The sequence below is a fragment of the Abramis brama genome (assembly GCF_963993115.1).
Source record: "Abramis brama genome assembly, chromosome: 18".
NCBI lineage: Eukaryota > Metazoa > Chordata > Actinopteri > Cypriniformes > Leuciscidae > Abramis > Abramis brama.
In genome coordinates this window covers 23823330-23845310 of record NC_139980.1, presented here as the reverse complement: position 1 = coordinate 23845310, position 21981 = coordinate 23823330, and the positions used below count along the sequence as shown (strand labels likewise).

The following is a 21981-nucleotide window of genomic DNA, read 5'->3' as shown; positions in this document are numbered from 1 at the left end:
AGTAAATAGGCTGTCTCTTTTTTCGCAGTAAGTGCGAATCAAACATTTGAACATTTTTGCGTTCAATAGAATTTTTTCTGGTCCTAAAAGTTTAGCTAGATCAGAAACATCACAATCGAAGTGTTGCAGCGCCACCTAGTGTGTGTTAAGTCCCTATGGTTAAGTCATACAGAAGATTATGCATACAAATTCGCAGTACAAAGTTCGTACTTTTCTGCTAATGGCAGGTGTTAGACTACTGTGAACCACTAGTGGTCAGTGTTGCGCCATATTATTGCGTGACTGTGTAGACTCAGAATCATCCCACTCTTAAGTTTTTAGTGGTGAAGTTTACCCTTTCATTTCCACAGAACTCACACAAGTAGCTGAAATGAAAACTGCGTTCACGTTGACCAAATGAACCAAACACTTATAAGGTCAGATCTGCACCAAGAGCTCCAATATGAAAAAACAAGCTCCAGACTAAACAGTACGAGAAGGATGGTACTGGTGTAATTCTTTATTTTTATTATTATTATTTACAAACGGTAGAACCACTACTTGCTTACTGTATGTATCCAGGGCTGGAAATGGGGGGTAACGCGGGGATAACGCGGGGGGGCGGCGTTCCAGTTCATATTGTTTAAAAAAAAAAATTAGGGAAATGAAGGGATTTCTATATGTTATTCTCTCAAGTGACTACAAAAGCGATATGAGTTCAGAACAAAAAAATAGCGCAATTAAATTGCATAATTAACCATTAAAAGATCTGGTTCCAAACACCCACTCTCTCTTACTCAGTGCTTGAAGTGGGCCGGTGTTGTACCGAAATCCGACACTCCTCGGACAAATCGCACTCCCTTTCGCGTGCACGCGCCTCCCACATTAATACGCGCTGAAACTAGTTTAATAAACGCACTTCCTTTGCCATATCCGTTTATCCATCGATTTCACATCACACAGCAAGCACCCATCCTGCATGGAAGCTTTATCTACATTTAAATAAATTAACAGAAAGTGAACTATTGTGGATAAAAGATGCAAACAAAAAAACATGGCAGATCGATTCAAACTATAAAGAGGCAAATACATGTTTTTGTTTTTTTGTTGCTTAATTGCATCTTAAAAATAGAAATAAAACAAATTATTAGTGATAATTGACACTTAAAAAGTTAAAGAAACCGTAGACAATTTTTTTAATTAATAGTTATCTTCCAGCACATAGGGCCCCAAAAAACATTATTTATTTCATTAATTCTTTCCATTTTACATCTTGTATAGCTAGGGATATACAATTAAAATAGCTGGAGCAAGTGCTTTGTGGTCAGTTGCTCTTTTTTAAAGAAAAACTGCTGCCATATTACAAAAAAATAAAGATTGAGTGCATGCAAGGGTTTAATACAAAGCTACATGACTTCTGTAAACGTCAACACAGGCTGTGCCCTCAAAATAATTACACTGTAACTTCATTAAGATGGATCTACCAGGGGGAGTGGGATTTTCACAGCATTAAAATACCACCTGTTAAAATCACACTCCCCTCACCAGCACAGGTTTATAAGGTCACAGACTCACCACACTACTGCCGCTGTCACATCTTGGTTTGGAGATTGTGTGGTGACAAAAGCATTTGATTGTAACTTAATTTAGATGGGTTTACCAGGGGGAATGGGATTTTCAAAAACAATGTTTTATCCAAAAAGGTTTATCTAAATTATTTTGCATTTTAGAATGCACATCAGCTTCCCTTCCCTTAAAACTGGATTCACCTTTAAATGTTTAATAATTGTTGAATCCGTACTAAACTGAGAGGCTGCCATCCAAAACATTCCTCAGTTTTCTTTAACCCGAGGACAAATGTATTTAAAAGGTTTGTGTGACCTGTTCAATTCTGTATGCACCACATATGCAGATCTTTAATTTGGCCAAAATCAAACAGGTAATTTTCTCCAAACAGAGATTCTGTTGAATAAACGTGTTTCTGCCACACACAATTAATAAATGTTGTTCATTTACCTTGCATGTGCCTGTCTTGATAATTAAGAAAATATATTGTTTGGAGAAAACATGGAATTGGCGTGTTTAATAAAAGTTAAAACGGCTTGCCATACTCCTTGACGATCACACTTTGACATGATTGGTTACATATGGCTCTGGTTACAAGGTAGTTTTTGACGTTAGAAACACCAGCGATTTCAAACCAATGCTGCGTCTCAATCATTTTTTACAGTCTATGGTCTCAGTTCGCCTAATTATACTACGCCCTAAAAGTATGTACTCTTAAATATTATATAATCTTATATACGGTGAACTTTCAGATTTAAAACTTTGCAGGATGTTTTCATTCACTCAGAGCTGTTACACACTAGCCTATATGAAAGGTCTTTTTCAAAAATTCATAATAGGGGCACTTTAAGGATTGCGCCGTTTGTGTACTATCAATATTATATACAATAAAAAAAAAAAAAAAAAAAAAAATCTTTAGATGTGAATTGGTTGAACTATGATTTGTCCTTTGTCCCCCTGTTTCACTCTAGCTTTATGAGTTGACTGGCCCTTTAAGAAGCGTCGCCTGTGTTTCCACTACTACACGACAACACACAATACAGCAGCACAACACAAGCCTCTACCGAGCGAAACAGATGCATCATCCACAGGCTGCATATCCAATGACGAGCATATCCATTTTCAGTAACATATTTTTTTTACTGTAACGATGTAGTAGATGACAGAAGAATTCGTTTAGACTATATTATTATCATCGTTAGCTTAGCTTTCTTACATCATCATCAGCAAAGGGAGATTCTAGTAACGTTAGTGGCTAACGGCTATCAGCTCCAACAACAGAGCTTAACCAAAAATGTGCAAATAAAAGTGATGCCCCTCCACCGCGTATGACCAAAGGTAGTATCAAGCGCAACAGGACTGGTAGCAATCGACGTCAAGATGATGAAGAAAAAGAAGTTTAAGTTTAGAGTGGATTTTGAGCTTGACGAGCTGTCTTCGGTTCCGTTCGTGAACGGAGTTCTGTTCTGTAAAGTCCGCCTGCTCGACGGCGGATTCTCGGAGGAGTCATCGCGGTAAGGAGGCTGTTAAATGTGGAGGAATTAAGATGGGTATTATTGTGGGAATAGGTGATATTGAGCTGCGTTCATTCTGTATTGCTTTCTAATAAAGCATAACCAAAACATATAGGCTATTCATTCATATTGAGAATCAGAAATGAGTGCACATGCAGTAACGTTAGTAAGTTACGCATATATTCAGAGCTGGGGGACGAAGGGTCTGTGTTTAAAAGGTTCGTGTGTAAGAGATGTACATTAAGTTACTTATGTCAAGACTGAAGTCAACACTTTTGTGTTTTTGTAGGTCTGATCATTTCAAAGCAAGTTTAATGGTGAATTCATTTTGTCATGTTAGATTAGTAATGTAGGATTATTTTACATATAATGTCCATATTATGTGGAATTTACTCAGAATGAATTCATTTCATGTAGATTTTTAGCCAACTTTAGGTTGTCAAAAACCTAAAGTTTAGGTGTCAAAAGAAACCCTTGTTCAAACTACTCAAATATCAGCATGCAAGTCGTATTTTTATATACAAATGAAGTTTAAACCGTCATAGCTTATGAATAATTACACCATGCTTGACCTTAACCTCATCATGCATTAACTTTTATCAATCAACCACATCCTGTATGCTGTTTGTACTTTATTTTTTTAAGCAGTTCTTGAGCTGAGCCACTTAAGGCCACGCATTAAAACTGTATGTGTGTGTGTTTGATGTGCGAATGAGCTTTTGAGACCTGCACACAGGTTGACCTCCATGCAGTATGTTAATGCATCACAGGTTTAAATGTAGAGCAGCAAAGAGAACTGTTCAGTGTTACAGATTATTTCTGCACAATGAATGTCTTGTAAACGTGACAGTCAAGTGCTGGACCCTCCAGTGTTATGTTTAATTTATTCATGTTTTTGGCATAAAGATTATTTTATCCAGGGGTTATACAGGGGTTGGACAATGAAACAAACACTGGCCAATATAGTATTGGAGGTTTCACGCCCATTTATGTGCGGCCTGGTGGCCAATCTTCACAGATTACAATTCCATCAGTAAGAGCAGAGTGTGAAGGTTGAATCCGCAGAGCAATAGCACAGCTTTACATAAAATATTGCAATCCACACAAAATAATAGGAGACATATCAGAGTTCAAAAGAGGACAGATTGTTGGTGCTGATCTTACTGGCTCATCTGTGACCAGGACAGCAAGTCTTTGTGGTGTATCGAGAGCTATGGCATCCAGGGCAATGTCAGCATACCACTACGTGACGAACTACATCCAACAGGAATAACTGTCGACACAAGAGGAAGCTGTCTGAAAGGGATGTCCAGGTACTAACCTGTGCCCGGTTCCCTGATAACGCTCACTCTTAGCACGCTAAGAAGATTCGAAAGATATATCTTACCAAAGTTGTTTATGTTCCTAAGTGTGTTCCCTGAACCATACCTTAGGAAGCTGCTTAAGATATACCTTCTTACGTGCGACGTTACCAGGTGCTGTCCGTGGCGATGGTGCTGAATTGGTTGATATCGATGGCTTGAGAATCAATTATTCTCTCGTGCAGGGGCTGTTTATGTGAGAAAGCGGTGTTCTTTATAAAAGAAGCACTTCAGAAATAGTTGAAATTGCATTTATTAGGACTCATGGGATATTATAAAAAATAATCCAAACTATAATAGCCTAGCCTACATATTTTTAAATTGTATCATATATTGCTGCCATAATAACCATTTCAAATTTGTACGTGCTTTCTTCTCTTTCCCATTTTTGTTTGCTGAGGTGGAGCTGCGATGAAATATTGTTCTTGGAAATACTTTCCAGCATTTCAGTAATAAAAGTGTAGGCCTACATCTTGGTGCTCGGCAGTGATCAAAAAGGGTTTAAACAGTGGATTTTGAATCTCTTCTTGTAAACTCAGAGATGTGGATTCAGACGGCAATTAAATTACCACACGACCTGTTTGTCAAAAAACAGTAGGTGCTAATTTGGCCCGGGATTTTTACGCGGGTTGGGTGAGAAAAAACACTGATATTATGGATTCGGACGGCACTAAAATCACTGACTCACCCCTATAAATGTTTAAAATACCATACAAGCCCATGAGAAACAATATTAGCGTCCGAATAGGACTTAACTGACAGTAGCCTATGCTTTCACTGGCCTTTAAAAGCGCTTTTTAATTAAATTAATAATATTGTATAATAATATAATTAAAAATCTAACAACAATCAGTGTAATGACAATTTTATTCTTTGCATGAAAACACTTGAATTAGCCTAATTGAATACTGTCTGGGTGTATTAAAACTTCAGAATTATATTCGTATAGACCTGCAACAGTGATAAGGTAAAGCTAAGCGTGGTCCAGACCAACCTTACGAAAGTGTGACTTACAGAAGATATACTTAGCGTACGAATGTGTCGGGAATCGTGCCATAACGTTAAGGGAGAGGTTAAGGAATAGGTTAAGAACTACTTAGCGATAAGAACGTTTTGGGGAACCGGGCCCTGGATTGTATCCAAAAAAATATAAACCCAACTCACTGCAGAATTAAATGAGCACCTCGACTCTCCTGTTCACCAAAACTGTTCGTCGGGAGCTCCACATCCACAGTGTCAATATTCATGGTCGGGCTGCTGTAGCCAAACCTTTGGTCATTCTTGTCAATGCCAGAGTTGGGATTAATTTGTTCCAACAGTGCAAATCCTGGGCTGTGGACAATGTGAAACATGAATTGTTCTTTGAGTTCACTTTCACTGGTGTGGAGAAGCCCCAAAGAGGTTTAACCTCTTTTGCTGTTGCTGCCCAGAGTAAAGCAGAGGGGTGGATCAGTGATGGTTTGGGCTGCAATATCATGGCATTCCCTACTGTGCTTGATTACTTGACAACTGTTCTGGAAGAGGAATCCCTCTGGCCACTGTGAAGAACTTGTATCTGTCATTCCCAAGACAAAGTGATTCTGGATTGGCTGCAAAAAGAGACTCTACAGAATATTAATAAATTATTGTGGTCTAAAACCGGGTGTTTCAGTTTCATTGTCCAACCCCTGTACATTGTACATTTAAGGTATACATTTGATCAGTTCACTTGTTCCCTGATAATCAAACCCATGATCTTGGTGTTGCTAGCACCATGTTCTACTGTTTGAGCTTTAGGAATATTGTGTCACTCATGTTTCTGTCCCTGGTTACTTCTTTTTGATATGTTTCAGTCTAAAACAGACAGATTTTTTTTAAAGTCCCTGTGACATTGAACAGTTCTACATTAGCATCCAGCAGAGAGGGAAAAAGGACTGCAACAACTAATTAATAATAATAAAATTAATAATAAAAAGTATTGACAGATGTTATATAGACTTGTGCACTGATCAAGATGTGCAATTAATCAATAAAATGGATACAATTAATTGATCCCTTAAAAAACTATTTGTACAAAATCAGCTGTCTCTTCCCTCTCATTTTGTCTGTGTTCTGCTGCAACGTTTGTCATTCACTTGCTTTTGGAGCTCCGCAATACAAAGGCTTCCCACAGTTCAATATTAACGTGTCAGGCAGTGACAGTGGGCTGTCAAACTTCACCATGACAAAATTCTCCTCAAAGCATCTCTCCCACAATACATAAGCAAGTAGCTTATTCATCCATACAGAAAGAGAGTTGTAGACTAACACTGCAGCAGCTTAGATCTAGCTTGGCTGCACCAGTGCTTCTCTTTTCAACTGCAGTTTGCAGGGAGTGTCTTGAGGTTTGTGAGTTTATTCTCCTTCTAGGCGTGAGTGTGCCTCCATCTGCCTGTGGTGATCCTTTTGAAGAACTCCTGTTTCATTGCAGACATCCTTTGGGAGAACCCAAGGAAGAAGCACACAGAACCAACACACTCCTGCTCTCATTCGTTCAACTGACTTCGCCATGGCAACGGCATATATTCTAAATACGGAAATCAGACCAGTGGCTTGTCATGGTTATGGTTCTGTATTACAATATTAGGCCTGTTGCACATTTTGGCATAATCAAGCCCATCAATGAGATTAACAGCTTGTTTTTCCCATGCGAGGAGTGATGCTAATGACTCTAGCACATGCATAATTGTGTCTAATGGACCAATGGGAAAAAAGTATTGTACCATAAAGTATTTCCAGGAAGAATTGTTTTCATTTGTGCTATTAAAGGTCCCGTTCTTCGTGATTCCATGTTTCAAACTTTAGTTAGTGTGTAATGTTGTTGTTAGAGTATAAATACTATCTGTAAAATTATAAAGCTCAAAGTTCAATGCCAAGCGAGATATTTTATTTAACAGAAGTCGCCTACATGGAACGGCTCGTTTGGACTACATCCCTCTACTTCCTTCTTTAATGACGTCAGTAGAACAGTTTTTTGACTAACCTCCGCCCACAGGAATGCTCCCTCAACTCTACCGAAATTCGTTTATGTACTTGCGCACTTCTTATAACTTACTGTGTTTACTCAGCTCTTACGGTGATTTTCTGAAGTAAAACTGACGCTTCATCTTTTGTGTGATGTACAATAAACTTTAGTAAACTCATCAGTATATGTTTGATCATCATTCGGACAGCAGACTTGTAGGCTATTAGTAAATAATGGATACATACAAGCAGATGACAAATACGTTATAATAACCGTAATTAAACTACTAAACTATACCTGTTCCATCTCTATACAGCACTCTGACTCTGTAGGCATTATTGTCCGACTCGAAATGAACACCGTTACTGAGAGTTTCTGATATTATCATCATTCCGTGAGATGAAATTGTCCTGAGAGACTGAGCGCGAGCTCAAGAAGCTCCGCCCCCTGTGCCGTGCAGCAGCAGCTTATTTGCATTTAAAGGGCACACACTTAAACAGCGCGTTTTTCTGAGCCCCAAAAAATGACAATTTAAACATGCTGTAAAAAATTATCTGTTGGGTATTTTGAGCTGAAACTTCACATACACACTCTGGGGACATCAGAGACTTATTTTACATCTTGTGAAAAGGGGCATAATACGGGACCTTTAATGCTTGGCATTAGCACTTAATGCTACTAAATTCATTATGTTCTTTGTGTTTTCACATCATTAGTGCTTTGTAGTGAAGGTTATAATGAGTCATTGTGATGCTGAATTTGTTTCAGTAAGCTTTGTGCGCCAGCAATGGTGTCTATTATATCAGAGCGTCACAGGCTAAACATGATTCATTATGTGATGGCTGGAAAGCAAAAGTCTTAAGTTTGACCTGTGGTGTAGTTATTACAAACATGGAGCATCTTGTATTGATTGGAGCTCTGGCCTTGGCCGGGTTGTATGTCTGATTTATGAGTCTGCAGTTTTTCTTTTATAGTCTCACTGCCAGTAATTTGCCTATAATCATACTGGTTAGGAAAGGAGTCATATTACCTGACATTATCATGTCCTCCTTTTATTATAAGTTTGCAGTGCCACCTTTTATGTTGGTGAGAAGAGGCAGCAAAGCAGCACTTTGGACTGGTAAGGGAGCAATAACGGTTAAAATCAACATGAAATCTACATGTAATATAATTTGATGGCATATTAGAATCCTGTTTTGATCAGAAATATGTCTTATTACAGAGGAAAATGGCTTGCTAAATTAATTTTGCATTGATTTTAACTTGTTGTCAATGTTTTTGTAATATGCATGCCAAGAGCTCAATTTATAAAGTGAAATGCAGGTTGTTGTTTACAGTGAGTCATGCAAAGATCTGTAGAGCCTTAGGGGCCGTTTACACGACAACTAAAAATGGGATACTTTGGGAACTGCATTTTGGCCGTTCATTTACACAACGGCTTTTTGGGGGCCTGAAAATGTAAACTTTTGAAAACGGGATTGTTTCTGCGTAAACTACAAAAATGAGAATTTGTGAAAACCGATGTCATGTGCATGCGTTTTATGTGTTCAGTCTATAGACATGCGTATGTGCAAAAAAAAAAAAAACGTGAAGGGACAACTTTTCCGTTTGCAGTACATCGTTGTTGTGTAAACGTACTCTACGTCCAGGGTTTTCAGTGCTGGCTAAGTCCTCTGAGGTTTTTCTTAACACAGCAGGATCATTTTCCTCTGCCCATCTATTGTGAATAAAAAGTGTGATATTCTGAGCATTACAGCCATTATGAATCACTCCTACATGTGTCATTGTGTTGTTAGTAAGGAACTCTCACACTGTTTATTTCCTTAGAAACTGCCCATGTTTAGTAGAAGAAAAAATATTTCTTGTTGGGAGGATACATACTGTATATTGACATTTGTTTAGGGAAGTCATTGGCCTCTGCTGCCTTGGTGAGAGAATCAGAGTTGAGGGTTTCATCCAGCTGTGGTTTCACCCAATGACTCAATCAGCACTAAGCTTGAGCCTTATGGTAGGGAATCTCTCCAGCTGGATGGGAGGTGCCCGATTATGTGTTATTTTGGCTGTGTTTCCCACAAACGTCATTGTGGACCATTATGATATGATAGAATATGAGGATGTTAATGTAACTGTAGTATGTGGTGTGGAATTGTTTTGTTTTATTTGTAAAAAAAAAAAACGTAGTCACACTTTATATTAGGGTAAAAAAACATTCACTTTTAACTAGGAGTTTTCCCTCAATAAACTCCTAAGGGTCATGTTTTGGGGTAGGGTTTTTTCTTCATTAAAAAAAAACTCTCTCTCTCTCTCTCTCTCTCTCTCTCTCTCTCTCTCTCTCTCTCTCTCTCTCTCTCTCTCTCTCTCTCTCTCTCAGCTTTACTATCTGAATTTCTTAGGCTTAAAGATAATAATGTAATATTTTTACAAGAAACGCATAGTGATTCCAATAATGAATCCGAGTTGAATTTGTGGTGGGAAGGGAAAACTTGTTTAAGCCATGGCACAAATGTCAGTGATGGAGTAGCTATCCTATTTTCAGCTAATCTTGATGTTAATATCAGGGTTTTTCCTGGCTCAAAATGAGGCGGAGGTGGTAAAATCCTAATAATGTATTTTAATAATAAGATAATTAAATTTGTATTTTTTGTAGATCATCATATAGGCTAATGTGTTTCCCACATTTTTTTTGTGGGTGGAGCTTGGTATCTCTAGGGGGGTCCGGGGGCATGCCCCCCCTGAAGAAAATGTTGTATATTTTAAAGATAAATTCATTAATCCGGTGCACTTTGAGTCACCCGAATCCACTGTTAAAAATAAATAATCCACCCGCAAACCACCCATATTCTTTGATTTAAATATCTGCATCTGATCATCACATTACAATTATTCAAATTCTTAGTGTTAAGCATGATAATATGGTAACATATCACACTGAAGTAGGCTGATTTAAAATGAACATTTATTTAAAATAAAAGGCAAAATTACATTTCCTTAATAGCCTAAACAGAGGCTTTACTCCCTTCAAACTTAAATTGTAAATGTTTCATTACATCACTGTTTGAAAACACTCAGAATCATTTTTTGCACCTTTATAAAGGGCATTTTTCCCCTAATTTTATTAAATGTATACTCCATCTTTCATTTCAAATTCTTGAATTTGATCAATATATTCAATTAAAATAATAAGACACTAGGCTGTTACCAATCAAATTAAATAATTTACATTGAAAAATTATAACTGTATTAAATTAGATTATTTTAAATATTTTTGAATATACAATAAGGAATGTTGAAAAGAATGATACTTTATGAAACTAAACCGCCAGTAGGAGGCGGCAGGCGACCGTCTTAATGAGCGAGTTATTGAGTCATTCATTCAAACGATTCGTTCAAACGGCTGATTTATTCAGAATGAGGCAGTTTATGAATGGGTAATTGAATCTTTGACTCAACCGATTCGTTCAAAACGCTGAATCATTCAGTAATGCAACAAGTGTTGCTGTGAGATGCGCTATGGTTGTGATCTTTGTTTGGAACTATTTTCGCTGCTGAAACAGAACAAAAACAGTCATTGCGTCTAAAATGTAAGTGACTTAATTTTAACTATTTGTTTATTGAACTGTTATGAAATCCGTCTCGGTTTCAATCTTGATGGCACTCAGGAAAACAGCTCTCTGGTCGTGTGTAGCCTAGGCTATATATTGTTTCTTAACTATAATATGTTATAAATAACTGCGCGAGCCTCAACAGCGCAACATTGTTACCGTCAGTAGCTACATTAGGTTGGCCTATATTATTATCAACTATAGGCTATCAATCGCCACTTACATTAAATTAAATAAAACAGAATAATCCTCACATTTTCGGTGATTCCCTAGTTATTTTTTATTTTTATATTAAAAATTGTTTTAATCAGGGCATTTGTCCGGTTGGGCAAATAGTAGCCTAGGCCTACAATTCTCTCTCACTTTTCCCTTCAAAAAAACGAAAAAAAAAACGACACGTGTCCCGGACACAGTCTATGGTCCCTGATAAGTGTTACTCGAGCCCTGATGTGTTTTCCTTGATTGTTTTCCCTGAAGAGAATTACGTTGTTGAAAACGAAAGTAAAAGAGTCATGCACGTTCATTGCGTTTTACCGTGATGAGAGTTCCATATCTTTATTAAACTCAACACATTATAATAATTATCTGTCATCCACCCTCGATTAATTGGAATGGAATGTTTGTATTACCCGCGGATTATCCGCGATCAGCGCAGCATATACGGTTTGAGAATGAACACAAGCGGTAACAGCAACAGAACAATCACGGTGGGAAAAGTGTATCTGACCATGTAACTCTACTGTCTGTCCGAGTTTTGTCGAGAGCCGGAGGCGGCATGAAATTTGACGGAGGCGGCCGCCTCATAATTCTCTATGCAGGAAAAACCCTGAATATTTTATCAAAAATAGAATTGGAGAAAGGACGTCTTTTGATTGTGAAAGCTGAAATTCATAACCAAGTATTTGTTTTCATAAGTATTTATGCTCCAAATAGAGGCACAGAAAGAACTGTGTTATTCAAAAAGTTGGGAGATATTTTAAAGAGTTTTACCCCGGATGAATTTATAGTTGTCGGTGGTGATTGGTCCTGTACTCTTAATTTTCTTTTAGACATTCTGTATCAGCTTCTTTCTTGAAAAGTATTATTGTTCAACATGATTTTATAGATGTGTGGAGAGAAAAGAATAATGTTGTAAAACAATATACATGGACAAGAGTTTCACAAGGGAGGATTAGTGCAGCTAGACTTGACCGGCTCTATATCAAGCATACAGAAAATAATAGATTAATGGAGTGTAACATTTTTCCATGTTGTGTATCAGATCATCATTTTATTACGGTGAATATTGCCTTGACAAATCAAAAATGTAAAAGTCCTTACTGGAAGTTTAATGTAGCGTTGTTAAAAGAAAAAGATTTTTGTGAAAAATTTGAATTGTTTTGGAGTGAGTGGGTTTCCCAAAAGGATGATTTTGAAAGTTTGATACAGTGGTGGGAGATAGGAAAGACCCAAATAAAAGTTTTTTGTCAGCAATTTACTTTCTTGTCTACAAGAAACATTAAACAACAAATGTCTGAAATAGAGCAAGAGATCTTTCAGATTACATCTGGAATGATTCAACATTCAGATTCATCATTAGATGGAAAGTTATCTGAAAAGAAGCAAGATCTTGAAACTTTATTGCAAGTTCGGGCTAAAGGTGCCCTAATAAGTTCACGGTTTATGTCTATACATGACATGGATGCTCCCACTGCGTATTTTTTTAATTTAGAAAAGGTCTTAAAGAAACTAAATGAAATGCACTGTTTAACAACACCAGATGGACTAAAGACTTTTGATTTAAGAAAAATGCGAAAGATTGCAGTGGATTTCTACTCAGAACTATATAAAAAGGAGGACACTGATACTGGATGTATTTCACAATTATTACAACAGCTTCCTACCATCACTAAAGAGCAGAGTCGGACTCTGGACAGTGCTGTTTCGTTTAAGGAGTTAACTGATGCAGTGATACAGATGAATGCTGGCCGTGCACCTGGAATTGATGGACTGCCAGTGGACTTTTATAAGGCTTTTTGGAAGATCATCGGAAGAGATGATTTTTATGAGGTGGTTCAAGAATGTTTTAAAGATAAACTACTTCCAAAAAGTTGTCAACGGGCAGTGTTGGCACTGATACCCAAGAAAGGAGACTTGGTGATGATCTTCATTCTGTTAAACTGACTGCGTATGCGGATGACATTACTGTAATTGTGAAAGAACAAAAAGATATTGATATTATTAATTACAGTATTGGATTGTATGAGAGAGCATCATCCGCAAAACTCAACTGGGGTAAAACAGAAGCATTTTGGTGTAATGATAAAACAGAAATGCTTTTACCAGTCATCCCTGAAAATGTTAAGTGGGAAAAAATTGGTTTTAGGAATTTTTATGGGTTCTGAAAACTACCAAAGAAAAAACTGGGAAGGTGTGAAGGACAAAGTTTGTGCCAGATTGTCAAAATGGAACTGGATTTTGCCTCAATTGTCCTATAGGGGAAGAGTGCTGGTTATAAACAATCTTGCCACCTCTATCCTATGGCATCGATTAATTGTGTTGAATCCACCAGAAGATTTTATTGGAGGAATCCAAAAATTGTTTGTAAATTTTTTCTGGTCTGGTCAACATTGGCTACGAGAGTCTCTGCAGGTATATGAAGGAGGCCAAGGTCTACTTTATCATCAGTCTCAGAACTGGATAAGAGTGGCTTGTGCCTTATTGAATCGAGTGGGACGGTTGAATTTGGACAGACATCTCTTTTTAATGAATTTAAAGGAGATGGATCTTAGTGGGCTCCCATATTTTTATGCCTCAGTACTCAATGCATGGCAGATTTTTATTGTTAAAAGGGAGATTTCTGAAACACAGAGCCTTTGGGATCTTGAAGATTTACATTTTTAATTCTCACCTACCCAGTGCGAGTTTGAAATCACAGACTGTACGCACAAGCTTGGTGAGAGCAGGAGTTCATAAGATCTGCCATCTTAGGTCAAATGACCAGTGGATTACTGCAGAAAAACTGGCCATAAAGACTGGTATCCGTTCGGTTCGAGTTGTGCAAAAACTGCTAGCTGAAATTCAAGTCTCTTTTCCTGTTTTGCCATTAAAAGTTGAAAAATCGGAGATTGTATTCCCCAAGATCAGTGTGGCTGTGGATGTAGGAGACTGGCAAGAGTTTGAAGGAAGTCTGCTCTCTTTTAGGACGCCTGAACTTGGTCTTTTTAACATTACTTCTAAGAAAGCTCTTTATTGTGGTTGTGTAAAATATCTCAATTTAAGAGCGTTAAAAGAACTTCCAGAAACTAAGTGGACTGAATTTGTTGAGTCTGGTACTTCCCCAAAAGGTAGTTGGAGGTCCTTATATAAGAAACCAATTGAAAAACGGAATGGAGATTTGCAGTGGAATTTCACATTGGATAATAGCAACAAATCGATATAAGGCACGTCTGAATCCTTTGCAAGAGGAAGAGTGTTGTTTTTGTGGAATTTCAGAAACTGTTTTTCATATTTTTATTGGTTGTTTAAGGCTAAAAGACATGTTTGATGTATTAGGAGAATTGAGTCATAGATTTGGTTTTCACTTTATAAATTGTCTTTTTGTTTTTGGACCAAAATATAGTGCCTCAAACAGGACACAAACAGTTTTGATCAATTTCTTGTTTGGTAAGGCTAAAATGGCAATTTGGCTGACAAGGAAGAATAAAACACTTCTTAGTGGAGGAATTGATCCTTTACATATGTTTAAGGCTTTGGTAAAAAGTAGGTTAATTTTGGAGTTATAAGGTATTAGGCATAAGGTATTTTATGTCAACCAAGTGAAGAGAGAGGTTATGAATAATGTTATAAATTGAAATTAATTTTAATGTGAGCTAATAACCTATTTATGTATATGTAGGTAGGATTTTTTTTAATGCTTCTTGTGAAATGTTTTTTATAAGTGTCTGTAAATAAAAGAAGCTTAAAAGTCTCTCTCTCTCTCTCTCTCTCTCTCTCTATATATATATATATATATAGTGCAGCAGATTAGTAAAAAAATCGTTCACTTTGGTATTCACCTTATTTTTAACGGAAATACGGACGCAGCCAGTTGACGGTATTTTGTGCGAGACTTCCGGTCAGGCACTTCCGGTCACTGGCGAGCTAACTCACTTTTCACCGTAGCGGTTAATCAAACAACTGTTCTTAACAACTAATTCGAGGAAGACCAGGATTGTTTGTGCAGTTAGAGGTTGTCATAATAACTGGTACAAAATAAAGATTTACTTGGAGCAGGAGTGTTTTAATAATCGAAATCATTGACATTTTAATCATCAGGCACCCTGCGACCGGCGACACACTGGCTGCGTGGCGTGAGCGTGGCGTTTTCCATGTCTTTGCACACCAGAAACGTGTCTGACGCGGCGCTGCTGCTGTGACATGTGATAAACCTCATTGGTGATATATTCGACATATGGGGAGAGAGTTGTGGAAGGCCTATACTTCATGGTAAACATAAATATATAAAAACTTTTTTTTTTTTTTTTCTTCAGCTGTTGTTATTTGTATCTTTTAATGTGTATTTATTGTCTGTAATGGCAGCTGCTTCTATGCACTATGCACTTTTGAGTCCATGACAAATTTCCCTATAGGGAAAATAAAGTATATTCTATTCTATTCTAAACATATAGCAGCAAAGACAACGTCGGCAGTGTTGACGGCAAAATAGGCTACAGAATATTTCGCTCTGTATTGACAGGTGTAGCCTAATATTTGAAAATCGATAATATATATATTTTTAATTACATTTATATCTGCATTTATGTCAAAACCTAAACTTTCAAACATCAAAATGTCATTTATTAATATGTATTTATGTCAAAATGACATACAAACATATTTTCCTATTCTATTTTGCCTGGAAACGCTTCCAAAACGCTTGCGTGTCGCGTGAAAAAATAGGCGTCGATTCTATTTCTAGCATTGCACACGTTTTAGACGCGCGTCACACAGGCAGTGTGCAAGCTCTAACCTGTTAACATTAATAACATGGGAGCCGAAATAAAAACGGACACGCCACGCAGCCCGGCCTGAGGAATCCCTTCGCCTGTGGTTAAAAGCTTACATTTGAAGAAACCACCGTATGTTTGTTCTTTTCATTTCGTGAACACGAAGTCTCAATAAAAACTCCAAGGAGAAACAAAATCATTAACCCCTGTATAAAATCTAGTCATCATGGCATGATCATGATCATGGCATTTATTTTGTATGATGTACAATTATTTATAACCAGCCATCTACTTATTGCTATCCTGTGCTTTGGTTGCATTCTGATGGCATTATTATTTGACATGACAAAATACATCCATAGTCCAGCGTTGGCTCGACCGTGTTTAGGGCTGTGCTGAAGGCGCCGGCGAAGTTTTGGCGCTCTGCCAGCTAGATGCATGAGTGTTTCAACCAGGTCCGGTACCCGAACTGGGTGCGGCGGGGCTTTAGCTCTTTGTTGTATTCATCTGCTACGGCATGTGTAACATTTTTCTGTCAACTCTGCATAATCCTTCGCGATCGATATCATTAGTTAGCCCAGGGAAGCGAGGAAACGGAAGTGCCGCACAAAAACCGGAAATTGGACCCATGTTTACTTCCGCGTTCGAAAATAAGGTGAATAGAAGCATGAAATTTGGCACAGATACTCTCTAAGGGCCACTATTTTGGAAAAAGGCGTTGGCCACTCAAAAATTCAATGCTTATTATATAAATTATTCAAACAGTGATCCAAGCATAAAATTTGATACAAATACTCTCTAAAGGACATAGAAAAAGATGAAAGTTAATAGAAAAGTTAATAGAAAAAGATGCTTGTCCCTCAAAAATTCAAGATGGCCGCCATTTTTAAAGATGGCCACTGTTCCTGTCGAATATTAATTATTTCAAGTGTTCAAATGGTGATGCAAGCATAAAATTAGGCAGAAATACTCTTCAAGGAACACTCTTTTGGAAAAAGGTATGTGCCACTCAAAAATTCAGGATGGCCACCATTTTCAAGATGGCCACCATTTCTGTCAAATAGTCATAATGTCTGCTTTGTCTGCCTACTCTCCTTTGACCTGTCCAGCTTAGTTAAACTTGCCAGGGATATAAAATCCCCGCCGGCATAGGTCTCAGGTTCATTGGAGCACACAAGCCTCTCCACCACGGCAAGGTGTAGTCCACAGAGAGGAAGTGCCACTGTTAAAAAAAGGATACGCTGCTGGTACAGATTGCACATACAGTGGGGAGAACAAGTATTTGATACACTGCTGATTTTGAAGGTTTTCCTACTTACAAAGCATGTAGAGGTCTGTAATTTTTATCATAGGTACATTTCAACTGTGAGAGACGGAATCTAAAACAAAAATCCAGAAAATCACATTGTATGATTTTTAAATAATTAATTTGAATTTTATTGCATGACATAAGTATTTGATCACCTACCAACCAGTAAGAATTCCGGCTCTCACAGACCTGTTAGTTTTTCTTTAAGAAGCCCTCCTGTTCTCCACTAATTACCTGTATTAACTGCACCTGTTTGAACTTGTTACCTGTATAAAAGACACCTGTCCACACACTCAATCAAACAGACTCCAACCTCTCCACAATGGCCAAGACCAGAGAGCTGTGTAAGGACATCAGGGATAAAATTGTAGACCTGCACAAGGCTGGGATGGGCTACAGGACAATAGGCAAGCAGCTTGGTGAGAAGGCAACAACTGTTGGCGCAATTATTAAAAAATGGAAGAAGTTTAAGATGACGGTCAATCTCCCACGGTCTGGGGCACCATGCAAGATCTCACCTCGTGGGACATCAATGATCATGAGGAAGGTGAGGGATCAACCCAGAACTACACGGCAGGACCTGGTCAATGACCTAAAGAGAGCTGGGACCACAGTCTCAAAGAAAACCATTAGTAACACACTACGCTGTCATGGATTAAAATCCTGCAGCGCACGCAATGTCCCTCTGATCAAGCCAGCGCATGTTCAGGCCCGTCTGAAGTTTGCCAATGACCATCTGGATGATCCAGAGGAGGAATGGGAGAAGGTCATGTGGTCTGATGAGACAAAAATAGAGCTTTTTGGTCTTAACTCCACTCGCCGTGTTTGGAGGAAGAAGAAGGATGAGTACAACCCCAAGAACATCATCCCAACCGTGAAGCATGGAGGTGGAAACATCATTCTTTGGGCATGCTTTTCTGCAAAGAGTACAGGACGACTGCACCGCATTGAGGGGAGGATGAATGGGGCCATGTATCGCGAGATCTTGGCCAAAAACCTCCTTCCCTCAGTAAGAGCATTGAAGATGGGTCGTGGCTGGGTCTTCCAGCATGACAACGACCCGAAACACACAGCCAGGGCAACTAAGGAGTGGCTTCGTAAGAAGCATCTCAAGGTCCTGGAGTGGCTTAGCCAGTCTCCAGACCTGAACCCAATAGAAAATCTTTGGAGGGAGCTGAAAGTCTGTATTGCCCAGCGACAGCCCCGAAACCTGAAAGATCTGGAGAAGGTCTGTATGGAGGAGTGTGCCAAAATCCCTGCTGCAGTGTGTGCAAACCTGGTCAAGAACTACAGGAAACGTAGGTTCTCTATAATTGCAAACAAAGGTTTCTGTACCAAATATTAAGTTCTGCTTTTCTGATGTATCAAATACTTATGTCTTGCAATAAAATGCAAATTAATTACTTAAAAATCATACAATGTGATTTTCTGGATTTTTGTTTTAGATTCCGTCACTCACAGTTGACTTTTACATGCTTTGTAAGTGGGAAAACCTGCAAAATCAGCAGTGTGTCAAATACTTGTTCTCCCCACTGTATCTGCGAGATGGAAGGCGGAAGGACCATCAGAATTGAGACTGGTTTCAACAATATAGGCGACCAGTTCAGAAAGAGCCATAGGAAAGATGGCTGGTTGAATCGTTTCACTCTGTGACTCTTTCTCAAGCCTTCTGAGGTGGAGTTTCTATCTGTTGTAAAGATGAATGAGACACAAATGATGGTATTTCAGCTCCTGTGCAATGGCATCAGCACCACTTTTGAAACAATTTAGCATCATTCCGTGTTTGTGCACATTCATGTAGTCTGTCATTCAGTTGCAGTGTCATTACCTGACGTAGGTCAGATTCAGGAGATATGTTATCACAAAGAAAGCAAACCTGATCATCTAGACTTTTCTGCATCATGGTTCTGCGATGCTTTGTTTGGCCTTCATCTGTCTCACTACATTGAGCATCGGATTGTTGCTTCTGGGCACGAAGTAACTTTGTGTTGTTGAACCGAAGTCGACAATTGTGGTGATACTTCGCTTGGTTCCTTCTCAAAGTAGCTTCTATACCCCCACCTTCATCCAGTCGTTCCAGGTCCAGGGTCATTGGCATTTTGTTCATCTTGTGAAAGAGTGGAATGTTGGTGGCAATCATTTTATAGTCATCATGTTGAGAAACATGATGGGTAGGTGGTGATTGGAGGGGTTCCTTTGTGTCTGTCTGACAAAGACAACATTTCATCCAATCAGTTGGCCTCTTGGCTGACATGGGATTTTCATTTGCCATTTTGGGGGTTTGTTGTCTGAGTAAGGCCGAGGGGTTATCCTTTTACCACCTCAATCATAGACATACACATTCAGGTATGGGATACGATATGGCCAATGGAGGTCGACGTCCGCACACGGCGGCCATCTTACCACAGGGTGCTCGCTCACTCGTAACATGGTGCATGTACTTTTAAATAACCATAACTTGCTCAATTTTCTATAGATTTTCAAACGGTTTGGTTTGTTATAAACGTCAGAGATTCATGATACTGCATACATATGAATAATTATAACAATGGACTTCCATATGAAAGAATTATAGCCACTTTAATAACGTTTGTAAGAAACCAAACCGTTTGTAAATCCGTCAAGATTTCAGCGAGATAAGAGGATTTGTGTGCGTGCTGATCACTCACCTTAATGCACAGCTTCCCTGTGGTAAGATGGCCGCCGGTGATGCCGGAAGTGACTCCGCCTTAAGACATCTAGCCTTTATATGGATATCTATGTGGGATACAACTAGGTACGGGTCACCTACACCTAGCCCGATCATTCATCCAGTGCCATTTAAGTCCTGTGTGATCTGTACACCTTCCAGGTAAGCATACATGAACAAGTCATATATTGCCCCGCTTACCCTTGGCTCGGCTCTCCCGCGCTGGCACAACTTGTCAATTCAAATGCAGCTATCTAACTACGTCTATTACTAGCTAATTGATGAGGGGCTGTTAGGCAGCATTTGGGACACTAAACTTAGCTATACTATTACTACTAGTCAAGAACTACAGTGTAAGTAAAACTAGATCAGCTGACACTGAACCCCATGCTGAGTTCCACAGCAGTGAAGTCACCAGTGTTCCCTGGTTGTGTAATGGCGTTCACTCTATTAAACAAAACCTTCCTTAACACATTAAATTGACAGAAATGGTGGCCATCTTGAAAATGGTCGCCATCTTGAATTTGAGCGGCACACACCTTTTTCCATGATAATGTTCCTTGAAGAATATTTGTACCAAATTTCATGATAGCATCACCATTTGAAAAAAAGATGTAAGGATTCAAGAGAAATGGCGGCCATCTTGAAAAATGGTAGCCATCTTGAATTTTTGAGGGACAAGCACCGTTTTCCAAAAAAACATTCTGAAGAGAGTATTTTCACAAAATGTTATGCCTACATCACTGTTTGAACAATTGACATAATGAGAATTTGACAGAAATAGCGGCCATCTTGAAAAAATGGCCGCCATTTTGATTTTTTGGGTGGCCAACGCCTTTTTCCCAAAAAGTGACCCTTAGAGAGTATCTGTGCCAAATTTCATGCTTTTATACCAATTTGAACGATTCTCTTGAAATATGCCATTAATCTGCTGCACTAATATATATCATCATATTAGAATGATTTCTGAAGGATCATGTGACACTGAAGTCTGGAGTATTGATGCCGAAAATTCAGCTTTGCCATCACAGGAATAAAGTACATTTAAAAGAATATTAGAATAGGATAGTTATTTCTAATAATATTTTCTATATTTATGATCAAATAAATGCAGCCTTTTGGTGAGCATAGGAGACTTCTTCTACCCCAAACAGTAGTCTATATATGCTTTTAACAAAATATTTATTTATTAATATGGTACACTTTCCCTCAATACCTTTGACATTTTTACAAGCAATGCTGCTTTCAATTCATCAAAGATGGCGCAAGGGCACAACCATGCATCTTTGAGTTAGCAGCCCTGTCCTTTGACTACAACTTCATCCTTAAATTCACACCACTCTCTTACATGTGTATAATAGCATCACAATTTCCCTGAAGTTCATTTCATAGACTCATATCTCTCCAAAAGCCCTCTGGGTATCGCTCATCTGCCCTGTCTGCAAACATCTGTCTAATTAGGAAGCAGAGCACTCCTGCACAGGGAGGTCCATTTTCAGATGGGAAATTAATTAAACTTCTTGTTGTCAGTATGGCCTTTTGACTCCAGGCTCTAATTAATCACAGAATGTGAGTCAGACTCTTTTAATGCAGTCGACTTGAAGTGAATATTAAAATCACTCTATTGAATTGGGGCTGGATTATGTGACTCATTCTGTTGTGAAATCATTTCAAAATCTCCCTGAGGAGCAATGCTGCAGGAACTGTCCACCCGTTGGATTTTGCAAATGCAGATCAGATAGTGTGAGAGAGGGTTCACGCTGTTTTGGATGAGTGCGTGTTTGTTTTAAAGTCTTGAGCCAATGCTTTGTTCTTTACAGTGACACCTTGAATTAACAACCTAATGTATGTTTGCATTTTGCAGGGAGACGGTCCAGGCAAACTGTGTACGCTGGAGAAAAAGATTCTCCTTTCCCTGTAAAATGAGCGCAAATGCTGGAACCGGAGTCCTTGACCCCTGTGTGTGTCGAGTTTCAGTCAGAAAGGTACAAACACACTCCTGCACACTCTG

General features: G+C 38.5%; 1 protein-coding gene across 2 annotated transcripts in view; it reads left to right on the top strand.

Annotated features, from left to right (window-relative positions):
* The first annotated feature begins 2549 nt into the window (after window positions 1-2549).
* The window catches only part of fam102bb (family with sequence similarity 102 member Bb), a 36953-nt gene continuing 17521 nt past the window's right edge, over window positions 2550-21981 (top strand). The window contains exons 1-2 of one of the 2 annotated variants that reach the window (XM_084090616.1): window positions 2550-3059; window positions 21835-21955. In XM_084090616.1, coding sequence (XP_083946742.1) covers window positions 2926-3059; window positions 21835-21955 — 255 coding nt within the window. In that variant the 5' untranslated portion in view covers window positions 2550-2925. The remainder of the gene's footprint in view (window positions 3060-21834; window positions 21956-21981) is intronic. The other variant, XM_084090615.1, reaches the window with a different exon arrangement.